At 40.6% G+C, this 19,637-nt stretch overlaps 1 protein-coding gene across 2 annotated transcripts; it reads right to left on the minus strand.

The window, feature by feature from the left end:
* Window positions 1-2,296: 2,296 nt before the first annotated feature.
* GDE1 (glycerophosphodiester phosphodiesterase 1) lies at window positions 2,297-18,262 on the minus strand. 2 transcript variants are annotated; one of them, XM_010982587.3, is made up of 6 exons: window positions 17,852-18,262; window positions 10,726-10,901; window positions 8,749-8,854; window positions 6,194-6,286; window positions 4,163-4,374; window positions 2,297-2,939 (listed from the first exon to the last, which is right to left on the minus strand). In XM_010982587.3, the coding sequence occupies exons 1-6, from the start codon at window positions 18,110-18,112 to the stop codon at window positions 2,792-2,794; spliced, it is 996 nt and encodes a 331-aa protein (XP_010980889.1). In that variant the 5' UTR covers window positions 18,113-18,262; the 3' UTR covers window positions 2,297-2,791. The 2 variants fall into 2 exon arrangements, with proteins under 2 accessions (XP_010980889.1, XP_031288993.1); XM_031433133.2 differs by having other exon boundaries at window positions 10,726-10,897; window positions 17,852-17,989.
* Between the last annotated feature and the right edge of the window lie 1,375 nt (window positions 18,263-19,637).

Raw genomic sequence — 19,637 nt, forward strand, 5'->3', positions numbered from 1 at the left:
CTGACCCTTCACGTGGATGTCGTTGATGCTGCGAAGTCTTGAATCTTCATCTCACTCTAGGTCTGTATCCAGTTTCTTCAAGGATACTTGGTATCCCACAATTGGTTCTGTCATTTATTGTCTACTATATGATAGGCACTGTAATGAGCGCGCAGAACGCTTCTCATGAGTGAGCCCTTGCTGTGGGTCAGACAGGATGCTAAGCCCAGGTTTAGAGTGTGAACTTTGGAATTATATAACCTGGGCCTGAATCCTTATCCTATTACTTTTGTGTGACTTTAGGCAAGTTATTTGATTTCCCTGTGTTTGGTTTTCTTCACTGTAAAAGGGATTATAATGGTACCCACCTCATAGTGTTGTAGCGGAGTAGACACACAGAAAGCATTTGAAACAGTGTCTAGACTTGCAGACATAGTAAACAATCGTATGGTTACTGGGGAAAGGGGGTGGGAAGGGATAAATTTGGGAGTTGGACATTTACAAATGTTAGCCACTGTATACAAAAACGGATTTTAAAAAACGTTTCTTCTGTATAGCACAGGAAACTGTTCAGTATCTTGTAATAACCTCTAATGAAAAAGAATATGAAAATGAGTATGTGGAATATATGTATATATATGCATGACTGGGACACTGTGCTGTACACCAGAAGTTGTCACATTATGACTGACTGAACTTCAATTTTTAAAAATAGCAAAAATAAAGAAAGAAAATGAAAGTTCATGGTAGGCAGTCAATAAATGTTATTAACAAGCATTTTACACATCTCTTTCCTTTAATCACAACCACCCCCTGGTGTGGTACTAATGCTGCCTCTATTTTAAGATGAATTAGGGCACTAGCTATATGACTTGTCCAAGGTCATACAGGTAGTTATCAGGAAATTAGATTTAACTTTCTCTGATGCCAAATCCTGTTGTTAGCCCCTTTACTAAGCCTTCAAAGTAAGTGCTTAATAGTACTGAACACTTTCTTTCCTGATCTGAATTCTCTATTCTTCAAGGCCCATGACCACCTTAGCATAGGATTTAAGTCCCTAATTGGGTCTGGCTGAGTCCAGTGCAATATGGATTTGGGATAAAGGTCTGGAGACAAGAGAACTCCTGGCTCTCAAAAAGTCTTCGCAGCACAGGAGGGATGCTGTGGATGCTGAGCTGTGCCCACAGGAACTCCTTCCCTGTCAGTTGCTGTGTGGTCTCTGAGGACCAGAGGGGGAATTCAGTCCACGGATGTTTTCTTTGGTTACTTTCTCTTCCTCTGTCACTCCAGTCATAATATGCCATGCAAGTATATGCAGTTTAGATACCCATTTATTGAATCTTTGTCCTGCTGTTCATTTTAAAATTCAAGAAAATTTCTTTGTAAACATCCCAAGCCCGTTATCATCTTCCTGCCAACACTAACTGTAGCAAAACTCAGTCTGCTTCGCATCATCTCGCTGTGTGCGCTGGTGGCCTAGCTGCTGCATGGGTGAGGCTGGTGCCCATCAGGGCTCAGGAGGGAAGTCATGACTAAGCTGCGGGCCTGGGATCAAGGCTGCAGATGGGGCTGAAAGGTGGGTGTGGGCAGGGGGCAGCGGGGGAGGAAGCTAGAGGAGAGATAGCATTGCAACTTTTTAAAGACTCAACTTCATTTTAAGTATTGCTACTTAAGTTTAGAGAAAGACCCCTGGAAGCTCAGGTGGGAAAGAGCAGAGCTGGGAATAAGGGCGCTGCATTATATAGGCAGACAGGGTGAGTGGTTCTCTGAACTCAGACTGAGCCAGATTGGAATCCCAACTACACCAAGGAACTTGAGACCCTGGGTAAGTTACTTTTACTCTGTAGTACTTTGGTTTCCTTCTCAGTAAAAAGGGATTAATACCTCTGTCAGATTTCTGTGAGGGCTACTTACAATAATGCATGCTAAACCACTCAACTTCCTGGCCAATGTAAACAAGAAATCTGAGTCACCATGGGATCAGGCTCTGTGTCACCGGCTGTGTCACTTCTGTGAAGACCCTTCCCTCCTATGGTTTCAGTTTTCTCTTTTGTAAAAAGAGGTCCACGTTCCTGGATGCCTCTTCCAGTTCTAATTGTCTATGATCACGTTGTAGAGCAGCCTGAAAAGGTGCAACTCTGACCCCTAGTGGTCTGTAGCTCTTACTTCAAGATACTATGACCCCTCAGACTAGTATCAAGACTTCACTACCATTTTCTTGGCTTCACACCTTACCAGGGACCCCGGTCACTGGATTGCAGACAGCAGCTCCTCTAAATTCTTTATGTCTTAGGATATGATGCTCGGTACACAGTTTTCCCTTAGTGCTCCTTTTAATGATTTTATTAGTATGGTCACAAGTTTGATGTCTACAGTACATTGATAACATAGCCGAATACAAATATTTAAATAAGTAAATTACGTAAGTGTGTCAAGTTTTAAAATGTCAACTCGGAGTGATCATGCATTTCCCATGCATTTGCATCTGCACCCCCAAAACTGCACAACTCAATCTGTGCTTATCCTCGCTGGGTCTCAGTGTGTGCCTCAGCTAGGTTGGGACGGGAGCTGTTGTGCCTTTTTGCAGACCCAGACTTTCAAGAGCATCAGTGTTGAACTCAAGCATTCCATGGAGCACGGTGGCAACACTGGGCTTTGCTTTGATTCAGGTAAAAACCCAGTTACCGACTATTGCTTGTGTGAGCCACCTGGTCCCCCCAAGGGCTTGGGCTGGCACAAAGAGTATTTTGATATTCCTGTGTGAGGTCAGCAGGCAGTTTCCATAGCCATGTTTCCTCCCTGGGGGAAAAGTCTAGAACTGAGATGCGCAGTCTTCCAACATGCTGTCGGTGATATAACCAGAACGAAGATGAGATTCGTAGTAACTTTTTTCATCAAAAGTATTAACTGTCCAAGCAATAACGTGAATGCCTTTAGCTGACCACTTCTTCAAGTAGTCCCTGGAGAAAGAGGGAAAACCAACCCTGTTAGGATAATGCCAATTGCCCCAGGAATCTATGATGGTCACTAAATATGGTATTCAGTGACGACTAATAGTGCCCAGAAAGAGCCTCTTAACTGGCCGCTCTACTGCAACCAGAGGAGTGTTCGAAAACCCAGCATGAGAGCCTCCTCCGAGTCATTACAGCTTAAAACACTTCTGCGCCTCACCCAAGACTGCCCCCCAACCCCGGCCAAAACACAAGAAGCCCTGTTGAAGGCCGTACCTGGCCTAGTTCCTGTCTCTTTGGCCTCATCTTATGCCACACTTCCCCCTTCTTTTCTGTGCTGAATTCTTTTGTGTGCGTGTACTGAATTGCTTGCAATTCCTTGAAAGAACCAGGATCCTTCCTGCCACAACACTTTCGTGTGTGTTTTCCCCTCTGATTTGGATCATCACCCCTGCCCCCCTCAATTCCTACTCTCCCCTCGGATCTTGGCTTAGTTGTTACTTCCTTGGGGATGTTTTCCCCGACTCCTCTGACTGGGACAGATTATACAGTGCATGTGCATCGTTCTCTCTTAGACAGCATTTATCTTAGCTGTAATTTTACATTTGTTGGACTTTGATTAGCATCTGTCTCTCCCACTTGACTATAAACTCCATGAAGGCAGACCATGGCTTTGTTTCTTTGCCACAGCACTTTCAGCTTCTTGATACAGTACCTTGCAATGCTGCAGGAATACACCAAACATTTATTGAACTGAATGCATGCTTGCCTGAAATAGTATGAAACTTACTATAATTGGCTGAAATACGCAGCTATAAAGCTGAAAAATTAAAGACTCAGAGACCGCCAGCAGGTTAGGGAATGGAAAGCTGCGAGAGATGAGGCAGGTACCCATGAGATGTCTTCCCTGTGGCTCTGCCCTGGGCCCGATGTCGGCTTTCAAAAGGGGACAATCACAAGGAAATACAATCTTTCTCATCATAATCTGGCATGTTTATTTTTTCTTTAACATGCACTAAAAACCAAGGATATTTGATCAACTTGTTTTGGAAACGGTGAAATATGCCTGAACTCTTCCCACATAAGAAACTAGTGGCATTCCAACTTAATAAAGGTACCGGGGGGCTTTGTGGGTGGGAACCAATCCAGGTTGTCCACTGTTAATCCTTCCTTTCCAAGAAGAACATTCAGGAAATATGTTAGGAGAAGATAAAAAAAATCTTCCAACTTACGGGGATACAAAATCCTTCTGTATGAGGAAAGCCGAAACTCCACACAGGTACCACAAGATATTATGCATGCTCCAATCAAGCAGAATGTCCATTACCACAAACACGGACTGTTTCCAGGAAGTGTCAAAGCGTGGTTTCCCATCTCCTGTATGGCTAAGGCTCCAAGGTCTGTGAATTAAAGCTGTTACTACATCCTGATCTATTTGCCTCATCTGAAAAGGAATTTTGGAAAATAAAGCAATTATCGTATCTTAAGTTTGAATACCTCTCATTTATTCTTTAGCCAGTGTGCTCATTTTGACGAAGTGGTCATAGACGGTACCTTGCCCCCCATGTCTACTAAGGACTCCAGCACAGATCCTTTGCGACTTCCCTCACAATTCTAAAAGAACTGCAACCCTATCTTTAAGATGAAAACATTTCAGGGTCAAATTTTAATACTGTCACAAGGGTAACTTTCAGTTGGAAATTGATTTAAATTACGGCCAGAGATAAATATTAAGAATGCAATGAGGATGGAACCATGATCATTTCAAGATGGGCTGGTTAGCTTTTGATCCTTTCTTGAGAAAATGGCTGAAAAATGAGTTGTGGAAGTGGGGTGAGAAGAGAGAGGTAAGAAATAGGGGCAGGGGATGAGGACAGAGCAACAGAGAGTGGGGGGCTGTGGATGGAATTCTTTGTGCTCTTTGCTCCTCTGCAGAATGTATCACACACTTTAAGGGCCTCTGGTCAGGTTAAGTTTGGGAAACTCTGATCCAAATGTCTGAAAGCCCCATGACACTATTCACCTCAATGACAGTTTATATCCCACTAGGCTCCACCCTTACTGTAAAATTTTAAATGTATGCTCTGTTGGTCACTGTTGAAGGACCAACTCATTATTTTGGAACCTGTAAATAAAGGGCAAGATGAAGTGTTTTATTTGCCTAGTGGGTAACTAAATAGTAGATGAGAGTTCCTTTTTATAGACGTATTCTAGCTAATACGTGAAGAAGAAATGATAGAATTAAAATATTGACATTGTGCAACCGCTGGTAAGTTGCCAGAGCTGGCATCAGTAACAGCTGCTGACGACAATGAAGGGTCAGCGTTCTGTGCCTCCTGATGGGAAACAGCTCTCGCCTATGAAATTATCTGGCCAAGAATAATTGAACCTAAGCTGATCAAACCTTTAGTCCTCACTACCAATTTACAGGAAATATACAGAAGGGAAGAATGTGTAAAACTGTATCACGGCATCATTAGCGAAATCCAGACTTGGGTATAGAAACCCTACAAAACAACCTGGTTTCTTCAGTAAGTGCACCATAAGGGAGGAAAAAAAACTTGCAGGTTTTAAGATTTAAAATGACAACATGAAACCCTTATTCGGTCCTGATTCAAACGAATAATTTGTAAAAAAACAAACAAAAAATGTATTTCTGAGACAAATGATAATTTATACATTGGATGTCTAATCATCTTAAGGACTTCTTGTTAATGGTGTTAGACGGGATAATTAAATTGTGGTTATGTTTACAAAAAAGGAATCACTTTTTAAAGATACTTAATGTAATTTTTACAGATAAAATGATATGATGTCTGGAGTTTGCTTCAAAATAACCCTGGGGAGAAAAACTGGGAGTATGGGTGAAACCAGCTGGATTATGGCTCAAGGAGGGCTCACTGTCCTACTATCTACGTTTATGCATATTTTAAATTCTCCACATTAACAGTCATTTTTTTAAAAAAGGTATATTCTGCTGTCACTTAGTGAGACAGAGCTATATAATTCTTTCTGAGAACATTTATCAAAGGAACTTGAATGAGCCTATAAACACGATGAAAGGAGCTAAAAAGGAATCATGGTATTTTTAAAATGGGGTGCAAGTACCTTACCCTTCCTGAATTTTTGTTAATTTAGAAGAGGAGTCTCTTAATTGATTCAGTTCAGTTTAACAAGCACCTACCCTTATGCTTACTTAGCCCATTGCTGTTATCACCACCAACTAACATAATATTATACAGAGCAAAAATTCTGAATTTTACCTTATAGATAACTTCTGGCAAGAAAGAGCAGACCATACTATTATTGTATAGTTGAGGAAACTCCATATATATTTTCTTTAGAGCATCAGTAGCCTGTAAAACAGAAATATTCATATATTTAAAATCTATTAAAATGTAGCCCCAGCCAATAACTATTATATATTAAGTACAACTCTGTTAAATAAATCAGAAGTTTCCTAATGCATGGGGGTGTTGAAAGGAGTACTGGCAGGTTCCACTATCCATTAGGATGCATTTTAATCTCACATCGCAGATAAGGAAGATGCTGGGGGAAGAAGCTGGGGTACTGCTGCTTTACTATTTTGTTGACAGGTTCACCTCCTTTGTCATACTTTGGAAAATGACTACAGGCCAGTGGAGGCTGGGAGTAAAATTTAAAAATCTTTCCCTTACACCCTAGTTTAGGCCCTAGGAAAAGTCCTTTTATACCCACAACTCTGTCACCCTCTGCCTTTCCTAGCTGGAGCAGGAGCCAACCAGTTGGGAACTAGAATGGGTAGATTTTCTCAGTCCGGGCGACTCAGAGGAAACGTTATCCATCACCAATATGGAGCAGAAGCAATGGGACAAGGGGGGATCTGGGAAGAGCCAGAAGTCTCCCTACTCTTCCCAAGATGAGTGGAAGTTTCTTTTTGTAGTAGTTTAGCTACTAAATGCAGAAGAAATGATAGAATTAAAACACTGACATTCTGTAACCTCTAGTGAATTAACAGATTTGGCCACAGAGCAACAGTAGCATCAAACAACAGAGGTGACTAGATCCTGGGTGGAATGTAACGTCGCTACATCCTAATTCTTGAAATACCACTAATTTTTGGAAAGTCACACATTACCTATAATCAAATAAAAGCAACAAAATGCATTCCAAAAAGAGAAAAAAGAACACAGAAAGCATTCACGTCACGCTTCCCTTCACTAACGGGACGGAGCGTGAGCTGCAGAGCTGGTCCTTTTCTTGCTGTGAACTAACACACGTGCCGTGTGCGATGCTTCATCTGCACTCTTGATCTAATTCTCACAACAGCCCTAGCTGGTTGCTTCTTTCATTGCTCCCACGTTGCCCACAAGGAAACTGAAGCCTATCAAGGTTAAGGTTACGCTGTAGTAAGTGATAGAGATTAATCACAGTCCGCTGGACTCCAAAGCCTGTGATCTTGGCTCCTGGGCTCTACTGTCTCCAACTTCCTGCCAACACCTGTTCCTTTACACTCCCATTTTGGTGAATTAGATCACTATGTTCTGCACAGTGTTACCCACACAATCTGTAAGCACCCAACCAGAACACTCAAATAGCTAGATTACCAAAAAAAATTCTTCTCCCCTCCTCACTTCACCCTATTCTAAGAAAATAAGCATGAATTCAGGTCAGCACACCAGGGGTGAAATGCAGGACCTAGCAGGGTTCCCAAACATGGGCTGTATCATCAACAAAACCTAAAGTGCTCCTTAAAAATGCATGTCCCTTGACCCCACGACCCTAGACATTTTTAGGATTTAATCTCTGGACAGCATGGTCCAGAAATCCCAATTTTTAAACTGTATTCCTGGTAATTCTGATGCAGACCAGCTGAAAATCCTAGACATATAAAACTACCATTTAACTAGAATATTAAATTAGCCAGAGCACCACTCTCCTCTTTCTTCAAATATGGGACTTTTTGTACTTCAGTTAGAGGATCATATTTCAGGTTTTAACAAATGGTCTCAATAATATCCTGGGATTAATTTTAAAAAATTGACGTCAGAATTCTCAATCAGTAGATGGTCATTACTGATTATAGTTATTGCTGGGGAAAATACCCAAGTTGTTCAAATGCAGAAAAACGTATTTGTACTTGAAAAGCTGGTTATAAAAGAACAAATATAACCTGAACCATATTTTCCCATTGATTTCTAGTGCAGTAATACGTTTTATGAGTAAAAGTGTATGTTCCAAAATTTCAGCAAGATTTTCATTAGGAATGTCATACAGTTTACTATAATTTCTTTGGGTATGTAACTACTCGATTCATAGAATAAGAAAAGTATGCAAAAGGGATAGAAACCATACAGAAAGGATAAATCTACGTAAAAGATAAATATCCTATTAGCTATCAGAAGCTTAAATATAGGAGTTCTCTTTAAATTCAGTCCACAGTTGTCTGTTTAGACTCTTATCAGCCAGATGCAGCTGATCTTGTGTCCAACTCCTGAAGTCTCTTTTATGAGGTTACTTGAGTGTTCTGTTCAAGATGTGCTTCTTCTTTACTCTTTATTTTGTGTATTTTGTAAATGCTTTATGCAAATAAGAGAAAGCTGACTCTTCTATTTTGTGCTAGTTATAGAATACTGGGAGTTGCTAAAAGCTTCCACTGAAGGTTAAAATGTTCCATAATTTACTGTTTACCTGAGGATGTGGACTTTTGCATTGTAAAGTTCCATTAAACAAATATAATTTGTAAAAATAGATAATAAAATATACAGTTAATTTCAGAACTGACTAGTCATTAAGTAAGATGTCTTTTAAAAAGTGCAGTCTATCGTATAAACTGTACCATATTTGCATGGCCCTTGACATCAAAGAACACTGTGAGGTTATGGTTTAGGCTCTCTGCAACGGCTTCTCTCAGGGTAGGGATTTTTTCATCAGGGAAATCATTCCTACAAGAGACAGAAAAGGAACAGGACATTGTAGGAAAAAGGGAAAGATAAAAGTTTAGTAAAACAGACGTTTGACAAATGTCTCCCAACCAAAGGAAGAGTGTTTTCCCCAACTTTCTTCAACCATACCAAAGTCCAGGGGTAATTTACTATGTGTACTTGAACCAAATTACAGGTATTCTTGGCCAAAGAATAGCAACAACAAAAATCATTTAATTTTTAGGCAATCACTAGATTTATAATATAATTAGTAACTCTACTCACTAAAGGGCAGAGTATAATATGGCATCTTTGGAGAATTCAGAGACTTAATTTTTTTAAGATTGTAATTGCCCTAACAGAACCTTATGCAGTTGAAATTTCTAGGAATACATACATATGTTAACTGCATTGTTGTGACTGCTATGCATTTATTTAAGTGCAACTGTTTAAAATAAATAATGTTTTAATACATAAGTTTCTTAAAAAAAAAAAAAGGAAAGTTAAGTGCCTGATACATAAGAAATCAGCTTTTCTCACAGAATGAAATTTCACTCTACATGATTTAACTTATGCTAATTCAACTACGTTATTTCAACCGTAAGATCTTGGTTTGAAAAAAGATAAAATTCAAACAGTACAGGGAATCCTGCCAGTCATTCTATTCAAAGCTTGTTCCCTGGGAGTAAGAGATCAGAGACATGAACTTGCTGTTCCTTTGGCCAGTTTAGTTTCCATACTCCTCTCTCAGAATAAGCATTAACCACATTGAGGGTAATTGTAGAGAAAATATCTATTTTTTCCTGCAACATGGTCACTAAACATCAGCCAATTATTTGGTATTCAAGCAAAGAAAATCCAATTTGTTTCAGTTATAGAACAAAGACTGGTGGGATTAAGGGCATTAAGATGGTATATTGACTCCAATATCATGCCTTCTTAAAGGATTCTAAGGGTGATGCAGACCCTAAGCATTTTTTGCTTTAAGTGCTGAAACTTTGAACTAGACATCTTATTAGCTGCAATGTCACTGTAATATTAAAAGCAGCCTTTCCCTTGCTTACAGCAGAGCAATGAAATATCTGTAACAGTAGAGAGAAATTCTAGCAGCCTGAACTCAGAACTTTCAAGTGTTATCAATATTCTTTCTAAAGTACAATTTCCTTTGGCTGATTTTTAATTTCTTTCAGTTCCTGGCAAAATAAAGTCTGAATTATCTTACAGGGAGGACTATAACTAAATCATGGGGTCAAATATTCAATACTCAAGGAGTACTAACCACTGTCCAGAGAACTGATATGACATGAATAACATATTTTTCAGTATTACAAAGAAGACAAGAGGAAAGGGACTTAAATAACCACATTCAAAGTATATCACCCACTATACCAATTCCAAGGTGTCTATAGCTGTTAATGGTGGGAAGGGTGTGGGTTCTGTGGTCATATACCTTTGAGAAATCTTAACGTAAGAACTGATTGATATGAACTGTTTATTCCCAAAGGGTTCATCTAGAGTGCAGGGTTTGATCTTATTTCATTATAGAACCTTTTTTTTGTTATACATCTTATAGGACTAGCTCTGATATACATATATACACATATATACATATAAGTTACTATGTCAGTACAGTAATTGTCATGTTAGAGTATTGTCTTGAGAATAATTCTGAGGCCAAATCTGGCTTCAGTGGGAAAAGATGAAAAACATCCATGCCTATTTCTGTTGTCCCTCACACCTGCTCATTCCTTGGCAAACCTGTATACAGTTTAAAACAAAGCCCAACAAAACAACTTTCCTGGAGCAGAAGATGTAATTAGGAGGTGCCAGCGTCCTTCTGTGATCTCCAACACAAGCTGAAAGACATGTTTGGGTAACAGTATACCACTCACCTTAATCTGTGATTTGCTGCAGGATTAAGCTTCCTAATTTGTTCAAATGTCAAATCACACAATCGGCCAGTGCCATCAGTCGTCCTATCTACTGTGTTGTCGTGCATTAAGACAGGAACCCCGTCAGAGGTAAACTCAATGTCCAGCTCCACACCTGTTGCTCCATTCTTAGCTGCCTTAACAAAAACACCAACAATATTAATGTCAAGTGGCCACAGAATGTCATTTTGCAATCTAAACACTTAAGATGACCAACAGACAGTTTCTCTTACTGATTACATTCGCTTCCTGTACCAAATTGCAAGCCAACCTGTTTCTCTTTTTCATAGATATTTTTGCCCATTTTCTAAACTGAACTATAGTCAGTTTACAATGTTGTGTTAATTTCTGGTGTACGGCATAATGTCTCAGTCATACATATACATACATATATTCCTTTTCATATTCTTTTTCATTATAGGTTACTACACGATATTGAATACAGTAGAAACTTGTTTATCTTTCTCATAGATGTTAACCTTACTTCAAAGTCAACACTCACAGATGCCTCAAACTTTAATTTCCTCACTCTTCCCACAGTTACAGTGGCAGATGGGGAGACTTCTGGAATTTGAGTTTTCTTTGGTTGTTTTAACCAAAGAAAATGGGCCATTAATGGTTTACAATTACAAATATTTCGACAAGTTCCACTGTTTACCCACACTGTGTTTGGTACAGTATGTCTGATGACTCCCCTGCGGTCGCTGATTAGGTGAATACTGCACGACTTTGGCATAAGCGTGATGAGTTAGGTTTTTGCTGGTTTGACTCCATCCTCTAGAGCGGAAACACCACGCCTGCTTCTAGGAGACAGACACTACATTTTGTTTATGCGAGCAGCACTGGCTGTTGGCCAACAAGTTGGCAAGCTCAGTAAGGCGCGCTAGAATTTATCTAAAAGAGAACACGATTGTAAAGTTTTGTGGGCCATGCTCCCCCTAGACACACTATCCAGGGTTTGCTTCCTTGGCTTCTTTGTCACAGCGAAGACATGAAATGGTCATTATGATCAAGACTTTAAAGTTGAACAATTTTTTAAAATTATGCAAACAGAGATAGCAGTATACAGCAAAAAAAGATTTAACAAGAGTTAACATTTTGCCGTATTTGCTTCAATCTCTTGCTGCCCTCCAACATAATAATAGCTATTATTTGCTGAGCCTTTTCTATTTGTCAGGCACGATTCTAGGTGCTTTAAATGTATTAACTGATTTGATCCTCACAACCCTTTGGAAGGTACTATTAATAGTCTCATTTTCAGATGAGGAAACAGAGATTAAGAAACTTGCTCTGGGTTACACAGATGTGGGTGTGGCAGAGGCTGCACCCTTAACCATATGACTTTGCTGTCACACTATAGTTATAGCTAAAATTCTCCCCCCTTTCTTTCCAGAGGCAACTGCCAAGTTGATGTGTATTATTTTCATATCATTCCCTTATAGGTGTTTATATATTTACTACACACTTAATTATCCAAAAACAACATATAGCGCTGTACTGGTGCACAGTAAGCATTCAATAAATATTAGCCATTGTTATTTTGTTCTTTTTAACATGTTTTTAATTGTAATATAGTCAAATTTATTAATCATGTCCTTTATATGTGAAGATTTGTACATCTTATTTAAATCCTTTCCTCCCCTCATTTATAAAGATAAGCAACTATATTTTCTTCTAGGCTTTAAAGTTTGATTTTTTACATATTTCCCCCTCTAAAAATTCCAATTCCATCACTAACTGGCCGTATTATCTAGTTACATACCTTACTCTAGCCTCAGTTTCATCATTTTTAAGATACTTCTCTAATGATCTTAAGAGTTGTGAAGATTTAGAAATAATGCATGAAATCTTGGTGCCTGGCTCAGTGCTGGCACTAAGTATAAGCTATTATGAGTAGAAAAACATTTACACCTCAGCGAAAAAGTCATCATGATAATGCTTACATTTATACTGGTTAAAAGGTCCATCTTTTTATAAGATTAAAAGGTTCATCTGTTCTAAGTTAAAGATAATAATCCACTGGCAAATCCACATGGGTTAAATCTTTTATAACATAAAACAAGGTCACATTTCCAGTAATCACAGTGCATTTCTCTCACTGTAACACAAATGTAAACCTTATTCTTTGATGCTAGTAATTAGGTTCAATTACACTTTCATTCATTAGGGCCACTTTTATTTGGCTACAACACAAAAAATAACAATGGTGAGACGCTGTATTTTAGCAAGAATTCTAGAATTAACGAGTTCATTTATTTGTCTTTTCTGTGGAGCTTATTAAGGCCCAAAAGTTCTATAAAACAATCATCATATTAGAATTTCTTGGACTGGATCTTCTAATGACTGCATTCAACTTTCTTTATCAATACTTTTGTTATCCCACTTAAGCAGGCAAAAAGCTAAACCCTCCCAATTCTAATTCACATGTTAGTATATACTTCATCATATTCATTTTTCATTTATTTCAAGAAATTTCTTATTATAGTATTTTTTCTTCTAAACATACAAATTTCACATAAACTAGTCTACAGACTGTAATTTTATTAAAATTTTACTTACTAAAGATGCTTGCTTGAGACTACACTAGCAGTTTAGTAATAGAACAGTACAGTGTATTACGGTAATAGAAATCAGATCAATGACTGCCTTGGGGCAGAGGCAGAAGTAGGGGTTCACTCCAAAAAAACACAACTTTCTTGGGTGATGGAAATGGATTGAGGCGGTGGTTACTCAGGTGTATATATTTATCAAAACTCATCATATTGTATACTGAAAATACATATTTTATTGTATGTAAATTTTACTTTGATAACATTGTCTGCTTTAATAAATTCATTATGTTTTTTGAGGTATTATTCATATATTATAAAATTCATCCTTTTAAAGTATCCAATTCAATGTTTCTTTTGTATATTTGCAGTTGTGCAACCGTCACCACAATCAGGTTTTGAACACCTTCATCACCCCAAAAAGCAGCCCCATACCCATTAGGAGCCAGTCCCCATCTCTTTCTTCAACTCTCCCAGTCCCTGGCAACTACTAACCTACTTCTTTCTCTATGGATTTGCCTATTCTAGACATTTTATTTAGTAGAACTATACAATACACAGTCTTCTGTGGCTACCTTCTTTCACTCAGCGTAATGTTTGCAAGGTTCACTCATGTTATAACATGTATGGGGACTTCATCCCTTTTTCTTGCTGAATAATATTTCATGGTGTGGATGCATCTTATTTGATTTCTCCTTTCATCACTGGCGGACATTTCTGTTGTTTCCACTTTTTGGCTATTATGGAAAATGTTATGGGCATTCCTATGCAAGTTTTTGCATGAAGCCTGTTTTCAATTTTTTTGGAATATACACCTAGGAGTGGAATTGCTGGACCAGACGATAATTCCATGTTTAACCTTTGGACGAATCACAAGGCTAGTTTCTCACCAGCAGTGTATGAAGGTTCCAATTTCTCCACATCCTGGCCAATTCTTGTTTTTGTCTGTCTTTTGACTACAGCTATCCTGGGGGTATGAAGTCGTATGTCACTGTGGTTTTGATTTGCATTTCTCAGATGGCTGATCATGTTGAGGGTCTTTTCTAATGGGCTTATTGGCTATTTGTACTTCACAACTTTCCCAACAAATATTTATCGAGTGCTTACTATGTATCAGGCACTGTTCTAAGCAGTGAGGAGAGAGTGGTGAGCAAAGGAGAAAAGGAACATGGATCTTACATTTTAGTGGGGAGAAATAGATTATAAACATGTTACATGTATATGATAGTGATAAATATTGGAAAAAGAAAATAGAGGGTACCGTGAAGGTGAAGGCAGGTGGGAGTCACTAGACACGATGACCAGGGAAGGCCTCTTTAAGAATATGACATGTGAGCTGAGACTTCAGTGATAAAAGGGGGTCAACCATACAAAGACCCCGGGGAAGAGTTTTCCAAGCAGAAGAAATGGCAAATATAACACAAAGGCTACAAGATAGGAAGGAGCCACAATGTATTGACTGCCTACCCAGATCTATTCCCTTTCTTCTTCTCTGCTGGTAGAGACCGTTCTTGCCCCAGTGCTCAGCTTTCTCTGAATTATTCCCAGTCCCCTCCATGTGTGTATGTGCACGCGCGCGCGTGCGCGTGTGTGCGTATGAGAGAGGGAGAGGGAGAGGGAGAGGGAGAGGGAGAGAAAGCGTGTCCAAGAGAGACTTAATGACTTTTGGGAAAGACTTATGGAAGAGGGAGTGGAGTCTTTTCTGGAGTTCGGATGCTGATGTGTAAGAAGGTGATGCCTGGGGCTGCAGTGGCCACCTGGCCACTACAAAGAGGGCAAGTAAATACGCTGCAGGCGGCAGAGTGGATGGATCAGCAGAATCCGAGTCTTCTACAATCACAAACTGAACAGCTGAATAAACCATCCTGGAAGTCACCTCCCACACACACCTCTTGTTACATGATTATAGTCCCTCTATTGTCTGAAATATTTGAAGTTAGATCCTCTATTACATGAAGCCAAAAGCATAATAACAAACACAAGATGGTTTAAAAAGAGAGAGTGGGGACTTTGAGAAAGGCACAAAATAGAAAGGTGTTTTGACTTTACCCAACTACAACAGAAAAACCACTGGCGGGTTTTAAGTATGGACAGGATATAATCTGAATTATACTGTTAAAGCTGCACTCTGGCCCCCTCTGTGGAAACTAGACTGTGGGTTTAATTTCATGCTTCTGTCACTGTTTATAACCGTGTATCTGTTTTTGGAATACATTCATTTCATCTCTCTCAAGTTTTCCCTTCTCTATTTTATAATCTACCAGAAATCCTACCACTATCAGAATGTTTTCTCTGGTCTTTTAACATAGTAAAATGTTTAAGAATATAAATTATGAACTTCAAACAAGCAAAGGGAGGAAGAACAGGACAAAAAGTAAACTTTGAAGGAAATCAAGTACATCTTTCTTTTGAAGTCAAGAGGGAGGATGTGACCTTGTCTTCTGCAGTCTGTACTAGCTGTCTTCAGTACCTAAATTCTGTTGTGGCTAAAAAGCCCATTGATAATGACCTGATATTGGAACAAGCTAAATTACATCTCTTGAAAACAGGAATCAGCTTGGCACAATGTTATTTATCATAATTACGCATATTTAAGACATACTCAACCTAAACACACATGACAGGAATGGAGTTTAGCAGCACTTACCTTTCAACACAACAGGATATGACACACTATACATGTATGTGTATTTCACATACATAGTTCCTCATTTAATATGATTTATATTCAGACATGTTCCTGGCAAACCACAACATCCATTGGTAAATACTTATGAATATCTTCTGTGCTCAGTTAACACTGAATTATCCTTTAAGGCAACTTACATAAAGGTAAACTGAAATGGAAGCCAGTAACAATTATGTGCTTTTTCCCTAAAGTAATTATCATTTCTTTTCATGACAATTCTATCCCGTGTAGCTATGTTACTTCATCCGATCTGAGTTTAAGTTTAGAAGGTAAAGTACATTCTTTAGTACCTTTAGACTTATTTTTAAGCAGAACACAAGAAGAGCTGCTCTGTCTCCCTTCTGTCAAAAAGAACTAAGGGGGAAGAAGCATAAAAGATACAACTTGGTTTTATAAACACAGAGTCAGGTGCCCTTCACCAAATTAAAGGCTGCCTTTCTGACCCTGTTCCTTCTTAAGACTTAAATTTTTTACTTTACACTGAGATAATTTTAAAGAACCAAGGCATCCTTAGATTCTTGGCCTAAAGAGCTTACTCTGTGGAGGTCTTACTATGGGCCAAATACTTTATGTGGACAACTTCATGGAATCACAACTGATTAGGTGGACACCAATATTATTCCCATTTTACAGATGAGGAAATTACGGTCAGAGCGGGGACTAGAGTGAGGAGAGGTACCCTAGGGTGTCTCACTTGCTACACCCTACTCATGACTCTGACTGGGATACTGAGTGCTTAAGTAACTTGCTCATTACACAATACTGTCTGTCCCCGGCTGGACAAAGAAAGGACAGTCAGTCCAAGTTTTATATCCCGGAACATATTCTAATATACGATAAAGAGCACTGGGGCTTGAAATTAGAAGGCTGAATTTTAGAAGGAGCTGTGTGTGTTTAAGCCAGTTTTCCTACCCACTCAATGTTAAAATGCCCGAGAGAAATGAGGGGGTCAGATATACTTCCACAGAAGTGCACAGACAACTGATAAGCTCTCTTACTATGCAAGCTGTCAATATTATGAAGTCAGGAGACTGCCAAGAGAGCCCTGTGAAAAGGAGTGGCAGAAATTATCAGGAGTCCCACTGCCAGCGTGTCTGATCATGGGTAAAGGTGATAAGGAGATGACTCCGATAATTTGGAGGAGAAGCAAAAACAGCTCCTGTGAAGGTGATCCATTTAGAATATGTAAGCTAACCACTGACCAGGGCTCTATTTAACCTGGTCACATTTCCTACTTTATTCACACACCAGCCTTTGTTCTGTTCCTTGAAGTGAGGCCACACGCTGCTTATTCTGTTACGGGAAGATTCTAACACCATTCCCACCTCAGGACCTTTGCACCTGCTGTTCTCTTTTCCCAGAGCACTCTGCCCCCAGATCCTGGCTGGTTCCGCATAATCCCCATTGCAGTTCAAAGGTCACTTCTTCCGAGAGGATTTCTGTCTAAAATAGCATAACTCCTCCCTCCAGTCATTCCTTATTCCATTACCCTATTTCTTCATCGCACTTACTGCTCTCTTACAATAACTCATTTATGTGTTTGTTTCAGGCCTGTGTCCCCTACTCCAATGCAAGCTCTATGAAAGCAGGAGCCCTTTCTGTCTTGTTCATGACTGCCCTCAGTGCCGGGTACACAGCAAATACGTAGGTATCTGCAGTGTTCTATAAATACTTGAAGTCGGGAGATTTTCCACAATGCTGAGGGTCTGCGGGCCCCTTGAATGTATACCATTTGGACAAATGCGGAACTAGGAAGGCTATCATGAGAGCGATGGGGAGCCTTCGGAAGGACAGGCAGAAGTCCAAGCTCCCAGGAGGGGCGGAGGGGCGCGAGGCGTGCGGGACTCACCTGCCGAATGGCCGCCAGTGTGTTCTCGGGCGCGTCGTGGCAGCCGCCGCGGTGGGCGATGGCGGAAACGCGGCCCCGGGGCTTGAGCACCTGCAGGGCCCTGCGGGAGGCCACGGGCTCAAAGCTGAAGAGGCGCAGCAGGACGTAGAGGCTGCCGGTGAAGAGGCAGGCATTGAAGGGGCTGCGCGTCACCAGCAGCAGCAGCAGTAGCAGGAAGGAGAAAGGGCCCAGGAGGCCCCCCTGTTCCTCCCAAAGCCACATGCCGGCGCCCGCACCGGCACGGACGGGAGTCCCGGACCCGCCGGGCTCCCCGGATAGGAGATCGAGAAGCTAGGACGAGACCCCAAAGCGCTGGCCGAAGCTGGCACCCTTTGAGTGGACCAGCGCCGCACAATGGCCGCGGCGGCCACTTCCGGAGAAGGAGACGGAGGTCCAGCCAATCAGCGCGGGGGATCGCTGAGCTCCTGGCTGCCTTGGAAACGGAGGCTGGCTCAGGCTCCAGGCTGGTTCAGGCTCCCCGCGGCGTTCCAAAGAGACTTTGGGTTATTGAGGGTTTGCACTTCTACCAGGGCTTTCGGACTATACAAGGGGAAGGATATGAGAGCAGTCCCATGGTCATAGGACTGGAAAGGACTCCATTTGCCCTCAAGGAAACTGCCCAGGGAACCTTAAAGGAGCAGGAAGCTTATTCAGTTGAAGATGTGCAAACATCAGTCCAGATAATCAGGACAACAGCAAGTGAACCTGACTGACTGGGTACCTGCCTCATGGGGCTTACGCTCTCTTGGGGGAAAATAATAGTTAGGGGGTGCAGTTAACATTTATAGAGCACAGGGAGGAGGGTAGAGCTCAGTGGTAGAGCGAGCGCCTAGGATGCACAGGGTCCTGGGTTCAATCCCCAGTACTGCAGTTTAAATAAATAAACTTGATTACCTCCCCCCCCCCAAACCATATTCCAGGCTCCGTGCATATGTTATCTCGTTTTTTCTCACAACAACCTCAGTGGATAGATATTATCTCAGGACATTAAATTCAGTCGACTTAAAAGGATTTTTCAAATTCTGAGGGGAATGAAAGAGCATAGCAAAGGAGGCACTGTCCACTGAAATAAAATCACATAACGTGAGAGTTGTGGGTTAAGTTTTATTTAGGGCAAAATGAGGACAAAAGCCTAGGAGGCAGCATCTCAGATAGCTCTGAGAAACTGCTCGGAAGAGCTAGAGGGGAAGGTCAGTATTATATATGATGTTAGTGAAGGGGCACACGTGCAGTCAAGCACAAATTTAGGCAGAGACTTGTTGCCACTCAAAAGGGAGCTGATGTCACCGTTAATGACTTTAGTGCTTTTCTAGATATGAAGACACTCAAGAATTTGGGCTCATAAAATCTTCTGAAAATATCTATCTGGAGGCCTTTTCTGCCAGTTTTCCCATAGCACAGAATGCCTCATTCCTGATTTCCACCCTGAACACCTTGCAGGGAGTGTTGGAGGTCAGCGGCTGCAGTGGCTTGTGATTTAATCCAAGCAGAGGTAGATAGCAAGTGTCAATATGATTCAATCCTTGTAGAGGCAGGTGGCAAGTGTCAATTTTTAGCTGGCAGCACAATTAGATCATAAAGCTAGATGGGATTTTAATAATTTCCTTATTTTATAGATGAGGAAACTGAGGCCAGGAGAAGTGAAGTGAGCCGACAATGGCAGAGTCAGGACTGGTATCGTGCCACCTCAGTTTTAAGCCATGAATTTTCCACTTCTCCTCCCACTAAGGGCTAATAGTGGTGTTAG

The sequence above is a fragment of the Camelus dromedarius genome, chromosome 24 (genome assembly GCF_036321535.1).
Source record: "Camelus dromedarius isolate mCamDro1 chromosome 24, mCamDro1.pat, whole genome shotgun sequence".
Lineage (NCBI taxonomy): Eukaryota > Metazoa > Chordata > Mammalia > Artiodactyla > Camelidae > Camelus > Camelus dromedarius.

What these genes read in the sequence shown, in the direction of transcription:
- GDE1 (XM_010982587.3), bottom strand. Translation starts at nt 18,112, where the DNA reads ATGTGGCTTTGGGAGGAACAGGGGGGCCTCCTGGGCCCTTTCTCCTTC. An exon ending in TGCCAGAAGTTATCTATAAG is followed by an intron (nt 4,375 to 6,193) that starts GTAAAATTCAGA and finishes ATTCCTTTTCAG; the next exon opens with ATGAGGCAAATAGATCAGGA. An exon ending in CAGAAGGATTTTGTATCCCC is followed by an intron (nt 2,940 to 4,162) that starts GTAAGTTGGAAG and finishes CTCTTTCTCCAG; the next exon opens with GGACTACTTGAAGAAGTGGT.